The sequence below is a fragment of the Rattus norvegicus genome, chromosome 17, assembly GCF_021556685.1.
Source record: "Rattus norvegicus strain SHRSP/BbbUtx chromosome 17, alternate assembly SHRSP_T2T, whole genome shotgun sequence".
Taxonomy (NCBI): Eukaryota; Metazoa; Chordata; class Mammalia; order Rodentia; family Muridae; genus Rattus; species Rattus norvegicus.
The window spans coordinates 26569620-26589020 of NC_141550.1; the positions used below are offsets into that span (position 1 = coordinate 26569620).

Here is a 19401-nt window from a genome sequence, read left to right on the forward strand (position 1 = left end):
GGCGGGGGAGGGGTCCACTAAAGATGAAGTTTGCAATTTTATATTTGAACTGGATAAGTTGCACAATCCCAAATGAGGGAATTGTCCTTGGGGAGTGTGTGCCTCTTCTTGGAAAAAGCCTGAAGTCACCCACTGGGGGTCCCCCCACCTACGTTCTGCAGGCAATACCTTTTCTGATACGCATCACAGGGCTGGCCCATCTGCCTCATCTCCCGGATCAAGCCATCTATGATTTCCATCTGATCATTGGCTTGAGTGAAATACTCATCCAGTTCTCTGTTCCACGCCAGCTGGATTCCTTCTCCGAACTTCAGTTCCTAGCAGGAGGAATTTGCATGAAGATACATAAGGAAAAATCTCAAACGCGTCAGTGAAAGCAAACCTTCTCTTGTAACATGACAGACAGCACAAGCCCCCTCATCCGACAGCTCACTTCGAACTGTACAGAACACATGGCGGGACACACTCGTAATGCCACACCTTTGGAGGCTGAGGCAGGAAGATCAGGAGTTCGAGGCCTGCCTGTACCACACAGAGAGACACTGTCTTAAAAGCAAGCAAACAAAAACAAACAAACAAACAAAAACCAGGGCCAGTGAAATGGCTCAGTACCTGCCGCCAAGCCTGGTGATCAGAGTTCGATGCCCAGGGCACACATGGTGGAAGGAAGGAAAAACTCCTGAAAATTGTTCTTTGACCTCCAGATGCGTCCTCTGGCAGTCGCTCACTCATGATACACAAGCATGCGCACGAACACACACACACACACACACACACACACACACACACACACACACACACTATATGTAATAAAAACAGTTCAAATTATGCATCGTGTGTGTGTGTGTATGTGTGTGTCTGTGTGTGTCTGTGTGTGTGTGTGAACATCACTTTTTCAGTTCTTTAAGAAAGCAGAATGACACCCTGCCATTAGGTCAGATGTCACAATAGAGGGGGCTCAGTGACAGGTATATGAGACTGAGTTACGCAGTTTTGTATCTTCTTACGAGAGTCTCCTCCACGCTGACGTTGTTTCTAAACAGAAAGCTCGTCTGCTGCTTCACTGCCCTTTAGCCCTTGCCCTCCCTTGTCCACTGGCTGCTCTCTCCCCCTCGGCTGCAGCTCTACACACAAAGATGTTAACAGACATGACACCGATTACCCCAGCACCCACTCTAGTGACTTTAGTGCACATCGAGAGAATTAAACTGGGAGCACTGTACCTACAGTCACTATAAACCACACCCAGGGCTGCACGTGTGTTCTCCATGAAGTCCTGATACCTGGTACCTGCTTTGGATGAAAGGGTCCAGCCAGGTATGGGAGGACTGACCAGTGTGCTGACCCCCACACCCTTTTACCACAAACTAAAAGTATGTATTTTCCTCTCTCCCCTCCTCCTTCCCTCCCTCCTTCTCTACACCTTCTTTCCCTTCTGGTTCTTTGGTAGTTTCACTACGCAGTTCAGGCTGGCCTCAAACTTAGAATCCTCCTGCCTCTGCTTCCCAAGTGCTGGCTGTGATCCTCTGACACCTGTCAGCCTATACCTTTAAATGTTTACTATGAGAATCTACATAGTATCTAAATTAAGAAACTAGAACATTAAGATAGCCTTCCGTTAAAAATTAATTAATTAATTAACGTTCTGGGTTAAAACATTTGCAGTGTGGCAGGTTCTAGATATAAACCAAGCATGAATGTCAACTTTGGAGAGAAGAGGTCACAATTCAAGCACTGAAAACACGTGGTCACTGGGGAAGAAGACAGAAAAGGTGACTACCACCCCATCATTCCCTGGCCAGCTTTTAGAAAACCCAGAGCCACTATAAGCCCTCAAAACACTTTAAAAGGAGTTATGGCCGGAGAGATTACTCAGTGGTTAACTGAACACACTGCTCTTCTGGAAGACCCAGGGTTGATTCCCAGCACCTACAGAGCTGTTCACCACCACCACCTAGAATTCCAAAGAATCTGCCACCCTCTTCTGCCCTCAAGAGGTACCAGGCATGTGGAGCACAAACATACATGCAGGCAAAACACCCAAACACAGAAAATAAAAGTTAAAAGAATCTCTTAAAAAGTGAGAACTTGGGGCTGGAGAGATGGCTCAGTGGTTAAGAGCACTGACTGCTCTTCCAGAGGTCCTGAGTTCAAATCCCAGCAACCACATGGTGGCTCACAGCCATCAGTAATGGGATCTGATGCCCTCTCCTGGGGTGTCTGAAGACAGCTACAGTGTACTCACATACATAAAATAAATAAATCTTAAAAAAAAAAAAAGTGAGAACTTGCTGGGGGTGGTAAGGCACACCTCTAATGCCAAGCTCTCTGAAACCAGAGGCAGGCAGATCTCTGTGAGTTCAGGGCCAGCCTGGTGTACAGAGTGAGTTCTGGGACAGCCAAGGCTATTACACAGAGAAACTATCTCAAGAAAACCAAGAGAGTGGGGCAGAGGAGAACTTTAATAGGTGACTAATCAATTCATGTGATTAGTGGATGAATAGGTTATCCTGTTCAGAGTGAGTCTGTTATAAAAGCCAACTTGGCTAGAGTGTTGCGTGCTCTTGTCTGTGGCCATGTGATGCCTTCTGCCACCTGGGGACTCTGCCAAGAAGAAGGTCATTGCCAGGACCAGGAGCCAAAACAAACCTCTCTTCTTTGTAGTTTCCCCAGTCTGTGGCATTGTTACTAGCAACAGAAAATAGATTAAGATAATATCCCTGTCTCGACTGCTCTGAAAGGACCATCTCGAGACACTAATGAGGTGAGAGGCTCAACAACACGCAGGCTATGATGAAGGCGTGAACTCCCCAGAAACCAGCGTGAGCAAGAACCAGACTGGAGACACGAGGGGAGCTTACCGGCTGTGCGATCAGCTCTGCCCGCATCAGACAGTCTGCGCAGTTTTGCAGAAGTTCTTGGATAGTGTTCTGGTTCTGATGCCTGGACATGGTGCCGGTTTGACTGTGGAGACAAAGAAATCCAGACATGAGATGACTTTTATCGATGTAAAAGTAATATCAAACTTTCACGAAGGCTGCAAAAATGGCACAAAAGTAGTCTGTGAACTCAGACGCCACAGTTGCTCACACAGATGTCACCCGTGTGTGGTTATATCACCTTTGCCTGACCCATTTGACAAGGCCAGTGGCCTTTCACACCAAAATATTTCAGTATACACTTCCTGAGAATGAAGACAACTAATTATATAACCACAGGACAATTGTCCGAGTCAGGGAAATTAAAATAGATATCACACTATTTTCTAATCCATAGAATTTTTGTTTGGTTTGGTTGAGACAGTTTCTCTGTGTAGCCCTGGCTGGCATGAAACTCATTCTGTAGACCAGGCTGGCCTCGAACTCATAGTGTTCCTTGTCTCTGCCTCCCAAGCACAAAGTTTGGTGGGCTGCCAAAATCTCACAGATTAACCCCAAAATGTCCTTCAAAGCAGTTTTTCCTCAGGTGCTCATGGCCAGTGACGGCAGCCAGTGATCTCATCTGGCCTGTCTGTCACTCCCCTCTCCCTCCCTCTCGACAGCCCAGTCCCCAGAACATGTCCATCTATGGCAAGCACAGAGCACAGGGATATCACTAGCGAATCCAGGCACAGGAGACAAGAGCAGAGGTAACTCTACAAAAAAAAAAAAAAAAAAAAAAAAAAAAAAAAAAAAAAAAAAAAAAAAACATTCTCCACAATCACTTCAAGAGGTGAGGAAATCTCGGTATGAGGAGAAGAAAGATGGAACGGCTCTTGAACAGAAGTTTCTTCCCACAACGAGGCTCGTTCTATGTTTCTAATTTGATGATTATAAGTCAAGCTGCAGCCCTGCTTACAGCAGCTTGGTTTAATACAGATGTAGAGTACATTGACTTATGTCTAATATGTACGACAAGGTCAGATGAATATACTCTACAATGCTGCACGATGCTGTATGATGCTGCACAATGCTGTATGATGCTGCACAATGCTGTATGATGCTGAACTTGGGGGTAGCAAGTTAGCTTAGTGGTTAAGCACATACACCAGTCTCGCAGAGAACCCAGAGGACCTGGATTCAGCTCAGCAACCACTCCGGACAGCTCACACATGGAGTGTCTGTAACTCCAGTTCCAGGGGATCAGACGGCCTCTTCTGGCCTCCAGGGACACCTGAGTATGTTCTTTCAACGAAAGTCCTTAAAGGGCTTTAGGGGTGCCTGGTCCTTCATCAGGCTCCAGTGCAATGTGCATCTGCTTCTGTCAGCTTGATGTCTATCAAACTGAACTGTGTGTGTCCTTCTATGTCTTCAGGTTTTAACCTATGTGTATGAATGTGTGCCTGTGCCCTCGAGTGTAGGTGGCTGAGGAGGTTGGAGGACATCTGATCCCCTGGAGCTGGTCTTACAGGCGGTTGTATGCTGCCCAACACTGGTGCCGGGGACTGACCTTAGGTCCTCCAAGAGACCAGTTAGTGCTCTTAACGGCTGAGCCATCTCTGTACCCCACCCTGTATGTTTTAAAGAAAGAATTCTACTGTTAAAAGAAAGGGGATGTCGACCTAGAGACACAGTTCAGTGGTGTGGCACTAGCCTGGCATGTGGCTTGGGTTACAAGCTAAGCACTGGGAGAAAAATGTTGAGAAAACAAAAGCTATACCATACCCAGATGAGGAGGCCCACATGTGGGAACCTCTCCCACAGTGCCTGACTCCATTATTACCACACCACAGGAAAGCATTTTCTTTCTTTTTTTTCCTGCCATTTATTCGGGGTTCCTCCCTGTAAGTAAGGCTCCCCAACAAGCCAGCACTAGCTGGATGTGGGTGAGGATCCCAGCCTTCCCTGGGAACCACTCCCAAATGACGACACTGGCTTCTTGAGGCAGGCCCAGGCAGCACAGGGCCTGAGTGTCCACCTGTCAAACCCTGGGCAGCTTCTCAGACTCCTGCCGGTGAGTACAAGCAGTCTCCCTTCCGCTCAGCGTGACACAGGGAATCTGGCACAATTCCCACGCCGCTGGGACACAGACAAGACTACATCTGTTGTCCTAACTTGTACCGGATTCCAGCGGCCTTAGAACACTTTCCCAGTGTACCTGCCAGGAAACGGAAGGAAATGAAAGAAACAAAGAGAGAAATGGAGAGACACAGGAAATCATGAAGGTCTTTGGAGAGGGTAAGGTGGGAAGATGGCTTGGGTTCAGGAGTTCAAAGCCAAGCTGGGCAACCCTGAGATTCTACATAAATTTAAAAAAGGAAGGGACATACAAAGGAAAGGAGAGAATTGGAAAGTCTTGTATAATTATAAATAAAATTACTTATTTTTCTTCCTTTGGTTTTGTTTTTTCCTTTTACTTTTTTTTGGTTATTTGAGACAAAGTTTTACTTCATAGTCTACATAGTCTCATTCACTATGTAGCCCAGGCTGGCCTCACTGTCATAGCAATCCTCCTGTCTCAGCTTCTTGTGTACTAGGCTTCAGAGCCAGTTTGTTTCCTTCATTGAAAGGCAGGGACCTTTCTTCTGAAACATCTGGAAATTTCTGTTCAGCAAGGTGATTCAGGTGATGCTGTCCACACAGAATGCCAGTTCTAAGTACATGAATGAAAGGGTTATCTCTCCACACCATAAAAGCCAGACTCCCTTAACTGATCTAACAAGGTGTGCCATGGTAAAAAAAAAACACCATAAACTGAGCCGTAAGAAAGACAGTTAAGGGATACAGGGTATGGCATGCATAAGAACTTTGTACCAGCTTGGCAACTTTCCTGTAAATCAGAATCTACTTCAAAATAAAAGTGGATAAAACAGCAAGTTTGGCTGATAAAGAATGCGCTTAACATGAGCGAGGCCACGGGTTCAATCCCCAGCATCCCCCCCACACAGAGATATACACACACTGCACACTCACATACAGACACATTCACATACCATGTACACCACACATACTCATACCAACCACACACATACACACTCACATCACACACATTCACATCACACACACTCAAATACCACATACACACACTCACACCACACACACATACCCACACACACAGAGATATACACACACTATACACTCACTTATATAAAGTGAGATATACACTCACACATACTCACACACATACACACTCACGCACAGCACACACACTCAAATACCACATACACACACTCTTACAACACACACATAATACACACACTCTTACAACACACACACATACACACACTCTCACAACACACAACACACACACATATACACAGTCACAACATACGCATACACACACTCACACCACACACACATACCCACACACAGAGAGATATACACACACTATACACTCACTTATATAAAGTGAGATATACACTCACACACACTCACACACATACACACACACTCACACCACACACACCACTCACAGAGGCAAGAAGTTCAAACTCATTTGTGAATAAATGTATCCAAAGTGTCATACACATTTTAAACATCCTGAAATTTGAAGATGAAACTCTTCGAGCAACAAAGCACAACTCTGGAGCTCCTGAACCCCCACTACTAGAGGATGCTACTGGACACTCACAGGTGAGCTGCCCCCAGGGAGAGGGAGCTGGGACAGTCACACACTTACTCAGGGCATTGGGGGCTGCCATCCTTTGTTAAGCCCCCCTAGTTTGGGAAGACAGTTCTATCACTTAAGATCTATTCGATCCTGCAGAAGACACCTTTTCCTCTTCCCTACCCACGAGTGTCTGACTATTCTTTTAAAAGTACACTGCATGTGTTATTAACTCTAAAAAAATGCTTTAGCTTACCAACGGCCTGGCATGTGCCCACAACCCGTGCTTGATACACTAACCCTGCGTTTTTGTTTGCTTCTTAGTAGATGAAGAAGAGAAGTACACAGAAGCCAAGCTTCTTTAAGACTGGAAAAAAGGACTAAATTGAATAATGAAAGAACCTCTGACATTGCCACATGTCTAATCCACTGTTTCACCTTTACCTAAGTGGCTGAGTGCTAAGACTCTCCACAGGATGTCGGAAACCTTAAGGAGTATTAAAATCTGTGTTGTATTAAAATCTAGCGTCTCACTCTATAGCACAGGCTAGCCCAGAACTCACTCTGTCACCAGGCTGACCTGAAACTCATGCACTCCAGCCTTGAATTACAGCCACCAAGCCAGGGGTGAATCCTGTTTTACTATAGTGTTAAAAATCTATTTTCTCAGTATTGAAAAGCTATCGTTTTTCCCTATTCGTACATATATGTGGTGATGCTTTAATTTATAAATTAAGCATAATAAACAGATTAGAACTAATAAAATGGAACAAATACAACAATTATAGCAAAGGGCACTTCAAATTTCAGGATGTTTATTTTTAGATTTATCCAGATTTTCTGTTTTTGAGACAGGATCTTATTATGTAGCCCAGACTGGCTTCCAACTATCAGAGCAATGTCCTGACTCAGTCTTTTCTTTCTTTCTTTTTTTTTTTTTTTAAGACTTATTTATTTACTATATATAAGTACACCGAAGCTGTCTTCAGAGACACCAGAAGAGGGCATCGGATCCCATTACAGATGGTTGTGAGCCACCATGTGGTTGCTGGGATTTGAACCCAGGACCTCTGGAAGAGCAGTCAGTGCTCTTAACCCCTAAGCCATCTCTGCAGCCCGACTCAGTCTTTTCAGTATTAAGATTACAAGAGTGACCCATGCCCCTTAACCCATTTATTTATTTATTTTTGAGACAAGATCTCATGTTCCCAAGTTGGCTTGGTAGCTAAGGGTAACCTTGAATTCCTGATTCTACCTCTATGACTCCAGTGTTCAGGCTCACAGGCATGAGCCCCAACTCCTGCCTACTGTCCATTTGGTATTTTTGGATCATGGTTGACCATAGGCAACCGAAAGAGCAGAAGAGAAACCATGGGTACCAGAGAGAACTCTGTTATCTCCTCCTAGGAGCCTACTTATCCTGTCTTCACCTGTAAAAATCCCAATTCCAGCTGAGGTGCAATCAAGAAGCCCTTTGGAAAGAAACAGAGTGGGGTCAGAGGGAGAACTGGGCTCACACTGGCTCTGTCAGATTCTGCCTGCTGAGGTTAGCAATTGGGGAAGAGAGCAGCTACCCTGGTGTTTCAGCCCCAGAGGAGGACTCATACACAGAACCGCTGTGCTCCGTCAAGGAGAAGGGCAGGCAGAGAGGATTTTAATCCACTGGGTCAGACATCCATTTTCATGGCCTGCCGAGTGTGCGGATCCCTCACGAGGGCTGGGGAGTGGCTTCAGGGAGCACACTACTTTCTCTTTCCTTCTTTCCTTCTTTTCCTCCTTCCTTCCTTTCTTTCTGTACTAGGAATCGAACCCTGATCAATCATCAAGCAAGTTAAGCAAATAGTCCCTTCACCAGCTTGGGTTCAAGCTTACTCTGTAGCCGAGGCTGGACCTTGCATTTCCCCCCTCCTCCTCTGAGCGGTAGGAGGACAAGACTATGCCACCACACCCAGTTTCTGTGGTGATGGGGATTTATCCAGCACTCCGGGCTAGGCAAGCCCTCTGCCTGCTGAGTTGCATTCCCAGCCCAAAGTGGGAGGTTTATAAACCACACTCAGAACCGAGCTAGCGGGCATCTCACATCTAAGGTTCCATTTTAAAATGTATGTTGTTTTATAGACAGAGAATATAAAAGTTGCTTTAGGGTGGGGGAGAAAAGCTCACTCGGGTTAAAAAAAGACTATTGACTTCTAAGCTAAAATTAATAGATTTTCCTGGGAAATTAAGGAGTTATCCTTGGAAGATCAACTTTTCTGACATTGTTTTATCCTCAAACTCAGACAAATGACTCACCCCGCACAGAACCTGCCTGCGCAAACATTTTTTTTAAAATTCATTCTAAAACTTGTTTAAACAAGAATGGCTCTAAGCTTTTGTAAAAGGATCCCTTCACCGGTGGCTAAAAGGAAAACGCGTTCCGGAGTTAAATCCAGACACATCACGCGATCATCTTTGTGAACAGCGTCCAGTAACATTTTACCTCAGCGTGTTCAGATAACATTCTTTTCTAAGGAAGAAAATAATATCCCCAAATTAGCTATCTTAAAGCATTTGTTGAACATCTGCTGCCAGAATGGTACAGAAAGAAAATTGTGATGACAGGTATGCAACGTCATGAGGTAAAAATGCTTTGGTTTACAAAATAACTGCACACTACCATTCACTGCTCCTTAGACACCCGTGCCGCCTTTCCGTGTTGCTTTCTGTGTGCACACGCTCTCTTCCAGGGGTTACGTCTTCCCTTCCTCTCTCCGATCATCCCTCTCCCTTCTTCCTTTGTGCTGTTTGGAGTCATGTCTGTGTGCCCAAAGTGAAGGTAAATGTCTCTCTGTATTCAGGCTCATCAAACGACCCCCTCCCCACAAATCCTCATTAAATGTCTGTTGGAAATTATAAATACATAATGCTTTCATCTTAAGGCCTCATCGATTCTCTCTTTACAATCTTTAAAGCGTCTCTTATATATCACACATTGTTAGGTTTGTGGGTTTTTTGTTTTTGGTTGTTTTTTTTTTTTTAAGACTCTTAAGACAAAAAAACAAAACAAAACAAAACAAAAAAAAAAAAAGAAAGTCTAGTTTTACTTCATGCAAGGGTGACTCACTAAACACCCCAGCCATCAGGTGAGTTGCTGGATGGCCTAACGACGCCTCCCCCCTTTCCCACCCCCCAGGGCTCACTCTGCCCCCACTTCTCTTGGACTTAGCTACACAGGTGTGGCTACCCCACAGCTTCTCCGTCTTCCCCTCCTACACACACATAACAACGTACAGCTCTACACACTGCAGGTGCCCAGGGCCTGCTAGTTTGGCTCAGTAAATCGGAAGAAAAACAAAGGCAAGCACATGACTGATGACATTAAACTGGTCGCCCTCATTTAGGAGCCAAACCTAGGAGTAAACCCATCCCAGCGGCTGATCTCACCCAAATGAATGAATAAAGGTCTCTTTCCCTAAAGATGTAGAGGAACAAGTCTCCTCAGACCTTAAACTTTGTCCCAACATAAGAACTGTGGCGGGGTGGTGGTGCACACCTCTAATCCCAGAACTGGGGAGGCCAAGACAGGCAGATCTCTGTGAGTCTGAGATCAGTCTGGACTACACAGCTAGTTCCAGGACAGCCAGAGCTACACAAAGAAACCCTGTCTTGAAAAACAAAATACAAACTAACAAAACAAACAAACAAAAACGTGGAGGTGGTATTCCATATGTTTGGGTGGCTGCTGCAGATGAAGAAGGGGACAAACTGGCCACACTGCCACAACCTTCACAGAGACCCCAAGGCTGACACAGGAGCTCACTGCCAGCTGTACCGTCTGTGACTTTAACCAAGCTGGAGTGACACTAAAGCTGTGTGCCCGATGGCCTGCATCCAACAGGTGGGAGCACCCACCTGCAGGGCTGGGGTGAGGCTTCAGAGTGCAGTTAGGTCTAGAGTGCTGAAGAGGTGAACCCCAGGGGCTCTGTCCATGGGGGCAGGCGGCTCCTGTGGTTAAGACTTTGTTCTTTTTGTGTATTCTGTCTTTGCCCCAAGCTGTTATTTTGAGGACATCGTACAAAAAAAAGTAGACACAGACCTAAAGGGAATCAAGGAAATGACTGTGGACTCATACATTAAAATTCTGCAGGGTACTTGTGAGTACATACAATTTTATGCCACAGTGTAGCCATTCAAATACATTTATATTTTAAAAGGAAAGAGGGGGCAAAAGGGTATAAAGTATGGGACTGGGTATAAAGTATGGGATATTTTCAGGAGTCCTGTAAGACTCGAAAGCTCTCTTTCAGGCAATTAAGTGAAAATGATATATTTTAGGAGTATGAAAGAATTCTCGAAGGAGTGAGAACACTCAGAAAAAGACGTCTTCCTTGTTTATTTTTGTTGTTTAGTGGAAACGTCAACAAAATATTTGTTTCTAACAAATTCAATGACAAAACAAAGAACTCTGTTTCGAAATATTTTCCTATGCAAAAAATTTACACTTGTTTTACTGGACCTCTACACATTGTCCTGCCATCCCCGAAAACATCCTTTTCTTCCTCCAGATGACAGATAAAACCGGATGTGATGTCGGTTTGTCAGAAATCCTGTTTCCCAGCAAAACTTTCAACTGTTTGCTGCTTCTCCCCACTAAAGGTCATCTTGATGAAATGTAGCTCTTGTTCACAGTTGTAGCGTATGTGAACCCCTCCAACCGGACCTGTCTTTGGTGAGATATAAATTGTGGGTCTGAGCTTGCATGGTTTTTTTTTAGGATGTGGCTTCCAATGTTGGCTCATTGTCTTGGTCTTGGGAATCTTTGGGGTTGTGGCTTCAACTCCAGCATCACAGTGAACCATTTTCAGTTTTTAAGAGTCAGGGCCACTGGAACCCAGTAGGATGGAGAAGGAGAAAGGCTGATCAGGGGGCCGAGCTCTCGGCTACTCCTACAGACTGGAAAAACACTTCTAAAATTGTTCTAGAAGTTTCTCATCTGGTAAGACTGGTTATCCGAGTCAAGTTGGACTCTCAAAGTCACACCCAAGTTCTCTGTGCTCCACCTTCAGATGTCAGCACCGAGACATCAGAACATCAGCACATCCCTTCCCAAGCCATTTCAATCCTGGACGACAATGAACCCAAGCCCATTTAGGAAAAAAAACAACAACAGTCAAAAGCTATTTTGTCCCATTAAATAACAATCAGACAGCATAATACAGAATCAACAATTAGTCTAAGTAATACAGAATCATGTTGGGTGGGGTTCTCTGAGCACAGGAAGCTCTTTATAAGAGCAGTAACAAAATAATGAAATGCATCAGGAAATATGCATCTGGATGAATGCAGAATGAGGCTGGACAGAGTTACAGTGAAGTAAAGAATTGTACTGGCTAGAAAAGGGCTCTCAAATACAGAAGATGAGCTATAACCACAGAACTTGTCTCAGATACTGCGATAACCTGGATACAAAATTCAACCAAGCTGTGAGACCTTGGGCAAAGTGTTTGTTTGTTTGTCTAACTATTTTAACCTCAGTTTCCCATTTGTAAATTGGGATGTTGGTTGCGAGGGATGAGATTACATGAGGTTTGCATAATACCTGATTCATCACAGGTGTCTGGAAGGCGATGGGAACTGTCATCCAAGGATCATATTAGCCATGGATCTGACATTTTATAAAGTATACAACTTACCCAGGTTTAATAACAATGCCAGTGTTATCTGACCTGCATTGAATTTGCCTGAATCTGATTTTGCCATTGTTTCGATAGGTATCCTGAGTGACCTAGGCTCTGAGCTTTGGGTGTCCCTCAGACTCTCTTTACATCTCACAGCCAGGTGTGGGCTGAGGCTGTCAGTGCATCTGGGCAGTGTCCCAGGTGTGGGCTGAGGCACACCTGGGCTGTGTCTACTTTCCCACCCCACTGCACCTGCCACGCCCAGACTTTCCCTTCACCCTCCTGCCTTGGAGTAATGGCCTTCTCACTCAGATTTCTAGCAGGTTGTGCACAAGGCACGACCCCCAACAGAGCTGTCACAGACAGCCACCCTGCTGAGGCTCAGTGAACACAGCTCCCTGGAGGAGACTCTGGTGGCAATGAAAACCTGCCATGGATTCCATTGCTAGTCAAGCCCCTCCACCAGCCTTTCCTAAGAACCTTCCTCCCTTTCTAACCACTTTCCACTTTTCAAAGAATGCTCACCAAGGAGCCCACTCTACACACCTCTTGAACTCCCCGGACCCCAATTTCATGTTCTTGTACATCTTTGTATATCAGCCGAATTACTACACAAAATAAACACCACTCTTTTTAAAAAAATAAAGTCTAATGCCAGATGCTATCTCTACTTGTGAAACCTTTGTTGCTATTTATACAACTACCAACATGTGTGTGTGGGGTGTGTGTGTGTGTGTGTGCCAAAACCTTGTGAGCTCTGGGCAAGCACTACAGCGCTAGTCTGTACCTTCAATTCCACCCTTATGTACCTTGTATTTGTGTGGTCTCAGATTTTTTTGTTCATCCACCTTAACTTTCCATGTATGCAGCACATGCTCAGAAGGTGCTTGCTAAGTCAATAAAAGGACATGGAATTTTATATACATTAACAGGTAGCGACAGGTCTGTCCAGTCTAGAAGTCAACTCGGGGAGATCTGGGTGAGGCTTCATGGTCCTCAATGCTCTATTCACTCTGAAGTTTAGAGGTTTGTTCTTGCTGGTTCTGATTTCCTTTACTGCTATTATTATTATTATTATTATTACTATTACTATTATTATTATTATTATTATTATTATTATTATTATTATGTTTTGCTCTGTTGAGAATGTAGTGTGCTAAGCAAATGCTCCTCTCTTGAGCATATTCTCAGCCCCTGGTTCGATGTTGAGATAATGAGGTCTGGACAAGAAAAAGCCTTAACATTGTAACCACATACTTCTGAAGCTTAATGCCTACCGCTTTGAATCTTTGCTCCGCTTTGTTTGGTTGGTGGAAGAGCTGAGTGTGAGCTCTGGTTACTTGGGTGACAAAATACTTCCGTGATTAGCATTTTATGTTAGCTCCAAGAATAAGACTACAGAAATTCTGCCTTAGCGGAAAGGAGCATTGATATGATGTCTTATGCAAAGGGGAAAAGGAGCTCTAAAGTTTCTTTTCAAACTTCATGCCTTTTACATTCCCGAGCCTGTAACACTTACTCTTTCCCCTGTGGAACGCAATGAAACGTGCGTGGTTTTAGATCCCATCTAACCTAAAATAAAGTAGGTGGAGCTGGGGGAGAGGAGAAGGCGTTACACTGTAAATGTGATTGATCTCAAACTGTTCTGAAAATGGCCAAGAGTTAGTTGTGGAAAAAAGACAGAAGAGACACACTTCACGGTGATTTCAATAGCAAAAGTAAGATCTGAGTTCTCTGCAGAGACTGGTTTACATAAAGACGAGCTACCCACACCTATTTCAAAAGTTATTTCATTTGTATCAATTCAATCTGTAGATTCAAATAAGTTAACATTCAACTAGTAGTTTCCACACTGATTTTTGTAAAGAGAGAAGAAAAAAAAGTAAATATTTTTTAAGCATTCTGTTTAGCAGAGGTCCCCAGCTCTCTTGGGCAGACAGGGCCTCCTACTTCTGCAGAACCTAAGAGATGAGTAATGAGCAAACAGCTCCCTCCACACAAAGCTAAAATGTTACCAGAAAAACAGGTTCAGGTACAGGGTCTGACTCTCCATTTAGTCTCCATGAACTAAAAATGCAGAACTCAGCATTCACGGGCCATTTCCTACTGTGCAGCACTAGAACAGGTCCAACAGGCTGGGGGGGAGGGGACTCTATCACCTGGGTCTGAAGAAAATGACAGCCTCTGAGTCACCTGGCTACCGCTGACCCCCTGAAGGGCCACTGACCAACACCCGATCCTTAAGGGGGGAAATCCTTTCTCACAGTGAGGTCATTTTCTACTTCTGTCTGCTCTTCCTTCCAGAAGATATAAAGTTTGATAGGTTTATAAATAGACTTTTTTGGTGTGTGTGTGTGGGGTGGGGTAGCAGAAATACTGAAGGACAGGGAAAAACATTGTTTTTTTCTCCAAATTGTTTTAGGGAAGAATCCTGATAAGAAATGTATCTTTACACCGCTCACATCTCAATGAATAAATTAAAAATATTACTTCTCTATAAGATTATAAGAAACCAAGGAAGTGAATTAACCAATTACTAGGCACTGATGGTTGTCAAATTAAAAGGGCTGGGGGGGGTGGGTACAGGTCAGGAGTAGAACACTTGCCGACTGTGTGTGAGGCCTTGGGGTTTGATTCCCAATAAAGCAAAAATAACAAAAGATAAGAAACGTTGGCTAGTAGAAGCAGACTAAATATTAAGGTTAATAATAACAATAACTTGGTTCATAAAGTGTTGAAAAGAACTACTAAAGAATTCTTTCGGGGTTGGGAATTTAGCTCAGTGGTAGAGCGCTTGCCTAGGAAGCACAAGGCCCTGGGTTCGGTCCCCAGCTCCGAAAAAAAAGAAAAAAAAAAAAAAGAATTCTTTCACATTCTGATCCAGACTTTAATTATGCAATCCACACATTGAAAAGAATGGGCTACTGAATTCTGGGAAGGCTAAGACAGAAAAGTAAATTTGAGATTTAGGTGGCTGGCCAAATTTTAAAATATACTTTAAAACCAAGTTTTTAAACCTGGTGTTATCAGACACAATCGTTCGTCAAAATCCCCGGTCAAAATTGGTTAAGAAGACAAAGATCTGTAATAATGAGAAAAGGTACCCTGTGCCTGAGAAATAAATAAATTCAAGCAGAAAACAGGTTGCAACTGGAAAGGCTGTCCGGTCTCTAAAACTGCTTGCAAAACAAAACTCCACCGGAGCCATTAGGTTTCTCCTCCTCCGCCTGCGGCCACTGCGCTGCGAAGCATTAAGGTATAGGGCGGCCGCCTCCAGAGGCGCGACCAGGGTAGGGCTGGGAAGGGGCGGGTCGCAAAAGTCTCACGGCTCACGTGGGCTTGCAGAAAGCAGCTGTGGGGACTGTGTGAAAGGATGCTCATTACCTTCTCCCACCCACCAGTGACTCCCTCGCTGTATTTGCCCGACGATCTGGGAAGAGGACCCAGCCCTTTGTGCCGTGGATTCCTCTTCAGCAACTTGGCCTGGGCGCCACAGTGTCACCCTCCAGGGTCACCCTCCCAGGCGGAGCTTGAGCCCACTCTATACCGATCAAAAAGATGACTAATACTGAGCCCTAAGCCACACAATACAAAGTCACCCAGGAGACTAGGTCGATATTTTTTTATATAAGAGGCGCAGAGCCTCCGGTGGAATCCCGGTGACCAAGTGGCCAGAGTGGGGAACTGGGAGCGAGCGGAACAGACCTGTTCAGGCCAAGTTTGCAACCAGCGCCCACAGGCCATCCCTGCAAAGGAACCCATTTGCGTGACAGGAGTTTCAGGCCGGGCGGAGGGCGAAACTTCCACGCAGATACCCTCGGAAGGCCAAGTAACCTAAGGGGTGACCGTGAGTTGCAAGCCCTGAGTCCTTCGGAAGCCACCGGTTAGCAAAAGGGACTCCACCCCTTCACAAGTTTTACTTTTCATTAGTTTGCGAGCCCGTGTTTGTGGCCGCAGCTCCGCCTTGCCTGACCTCCCACCTGCCAGCTGGAACAAAGGCAATCACAGCCGGGTCCACCTTTCAGGGGACACCCGGGGGTAGGGGAAGGGGAGGGGGGACGACAAAGGCCAGACCTACGTCCCAGCCATCCACTGCTCCCTTCCACAGTGGAGGCGGAAAGGAGTCGCTTTAGGGTAGAAACGAGGTAAGGCTCACGGTAAGACTGTCGCCCGGGTCCCGGCACACACCCACGCTCCCTGTTCACAGGGGTGAGCGCTGGGCGTAGGGATACCGGGTCCTGCCTTCCGTGACCCGGGGCAATGCACTTTCCTCGGCCTAGACCTGGGTTTCCTGGTCGGCCCAGGAGACGGGCAACTCCCTGGCCAAAGGTCCCAGCCTGAGCTAGGTGGCGGCCGGCCGGTACCCACCAGTAGCCGTCGGAGTTCTGGTCGTTGACAGTGCAGCGCCGGGAGTAGTACATCCTGCTGGTGCCACCGCCGCCGCCGCCGCCCCCGCCGCCGCCTCCGCTGTAGGTCATCTCGTAGCGCAGGTCGGGGCCGGACTCCGCGCGGGTCATGCGACCCAGCGTGTTGATCCGCGGGTGGGAGCCGCCGTTGCAGCTCATGTCTGCGGTCACTCAAGAGAGCCGCTCAGCGCCGCGGCATACGCGAGGCGTCGCCTCGGAGCACGCGAGGGACTCCCGGAGAGGAGCGCGGGACGCGGAGGACTGGCCGGGGAGCAGCGCTCCAGCAGGGCGGAGACGGGGACGGCGACTGGCGTCTGAGCGCGGGAACCGGAGCGGAGCTGTGGCTCGGAGGGCAGCGAGGGCTCAGAGGAGCTGCGTCGCGCCTGGGTGTTGGTGTTGGTCGAGGCGGCGCTAGTCTCCTCCCCGCTGGCACCAGGCGCGCAGGCCACACCTGGCCCGCTTCTTCCCAGGGCGAGGTGCGGCCGCTTCGCCTCCCCCGCCCCTCCCCCCGCGTGTCACCGACGCCTGGGGCCGCCCTCCCCAACCTGCGGCTCCGCCCTGCGCCACCGAAGCCTGAGCAGGGACGAGGGGCGGAGACCTGGCGACTCGATCCCCTCCGAGGGCCGCGACCCTGGGGGACTTGCTTCAGGCTCTAGGAGCCAAACTCGGTCATAGTGGCACACCTTCGGAGGATTTCCTACACTCCAAGGGGCGGTAATAAAGTGGCCTAGGACAACTTCAGTGAAATACTTTTTGCTTTTCCACACGCAAGCTTCTGTTTAAATCGCCCCAGGAGTTCGATTTCTGTTGTGTAAAAACTAATTTTACAGAGAATCCTGTAAAGGGCTTTTCCAGAAATAATTTGTCATGAGGATAAAGACACTTCCGCTGTTTTCCATCGGATGACAGACAATATAAATTACAGTTTATTTTCCCTTGAACTCTCTTTTTCAACAAGAAGCTGTGAAGATTTAAAACATAGGACCCAACTTTTTAACCTGGTATAGTCCTGTAATCCTGGCACTCCGGAAGCAGGACTTAGTTCAAGTCTAGCCTGGGCTTCATAGAAGGATTTTGCATGAAACAGAAACAAGACGTGGCTTTCCATTTCTCTAAAAGAATCTAGAGCACGTTTGTCCCATGTAGACTCCTAAGCTCCAACCTGAGTCCCTCTTTGCCCAAGAACCCTGGACAGATACCAGGGTTCCAGATGAGTAACACCCAGCCAGAACATTCCACAGGTTTGTTCCAAAGCCACTCCCAGTTAGCAGATGAGTGCTATCTACTCCGTAGTCTCCATAAACTGGCTTTAGATTCAGACCCCTGTACACTAGCTGTTTAGATAACTTGGGACATTGTTAAATGCTCTCCAGTAAATACTGCTTAAAGACCTTGGCAATACATAGTTCTCGTCTTCCTAAATCATGTCTGTTAGCTTTCCTGTTTCTACAATGTATTTCTCAGATGCTTATGAGCTGGTTAAAGCAACCCAAAAAGGAAATATCAAACTCCATCGGCATGGTGTGGAGGAGAAGTGGAGGTTTTCTAAATATGTGTCCTATCGAACTCTCCGATGACACTTCAAACTTTTGGACACAAGTCTTACTTGCACTTTTGTTTCTTGATTGCCCAGAGCGGATCAACTTAAGTCCAAGGAATCAAACGCACAGTGAGATAACAGTTTACCACTTGTTAGCTCGCCCACTAACATCTGCCACTCTTCAACTACTGTCCATTTCCTCTCATTTCTAAACGCAAATTCACCTGGCCGAAAGCATGTAGACAAAAGTGCTCTGTGTAGAAATAGAATCCGTACCCACAAGTCAGCTTCCGCACAGACAACCCATAGTGTCCGGAAGACGTTTGGGGCATCAGTAAATAATGCGCGGAATTTGATTTGGAATGTTTTCCCTCTTAGGCATCTTGTTTGTCCAGCGAATAACTATAACACATCATATGGAAGGAAGGTCCTGTATCAGACCGTGCAAAAGACAAAGATGACTAACACAGCCACTGTCCTCATAAATGCTCTAGTAGAACCTCAATTTCAGCCATTCAGAGATCTCCTTTCTCCTATACTGAAAAGGACCCACAGTCGACCTGCTAATTCACCTTGGATACAACCCATTTATCTAGGAAACACCTCACAGCGAGAGAGGCTCTCCTCCACCAGAGATAGCCCATCTGAGCACTTCACAAAGGCTACTCCAGAGCTGCGCCTCCCACACTTCCAGCCTCCCAGACTCACAGCCGGTCAATCTATTTACAAAGCAGGGGAAGCCTGGAAAGCACAGCCCACCAGATGTAAATTTGTGACCATCCTTGCTTCCTGACCTACCTCAGTGCATCTCGCTCTCCTCCAGGTCTTCCCAAGAATACCAGTGGGTCTAAAACCAACCAAACATGCCTGTCTGGGAAGACCGTGATTTCATTTATCTTTCTCTAAGGCGAGCCAGGGAGATAAAAGGATGAAATAAGTAGGTTGACATGCTAGGGAGGTGGACTCCAGACGCACACACAACATTAGTCGTCTAGGCTGTTTCAGGCCATGCTGAAGAGGAACATCAGAAGATCATCGTCGTTCTGATCTTTATGTTATAATTTACTCAGGAGAGAGCCCAGAATATGGAATGTCTGCCTTACCAACCTTCTATAGCAAGGACCAGAGAGGAAGTACCACATGGAATTATTCTTAAAAATGAAAAAAAAAGTTTTTGGCTAGATGCCAAGTATCTGTCTTTCTCTCTAGGTCAGAAATCTCCTCCTTGTTAACACGAATTCCTCTGAGGAGCCATATTGGTGTCTAGCATGGA

General features: G+C 46.1%; 1 protein-coding gene across 2 annotated transcripts in view; it reads right to left on the reverse strand.

Moving 5' to 3' along the window:
- The window catches only part of Dsp (desmoplakin), a 48061-nt gene extending 30984 nt beyond the window's left edge, over positions 1–17077 (reverse strand). Inside the window, exons 1-3 of one of the 2 annotated variants that reach the window (XM_087590528.1) lie at positions 16551–17077; positions 2862–2964; positions 169–317 (exon numbers count right to left, since the gene is read on the reverse strand). In XM_087590528.1, the coding sequence (XP_087446654.1) occupies positions 169–317; positions 2862–2964; positions 16551–16747 (449 nt within the window). In that variant the 5' untranslated portion in view covers positions 16748–17077. 2 annotated transcript variants of the gene reach the window in all.
- Positions 17078–19401: the final 2324 nt, after the last annotated feature.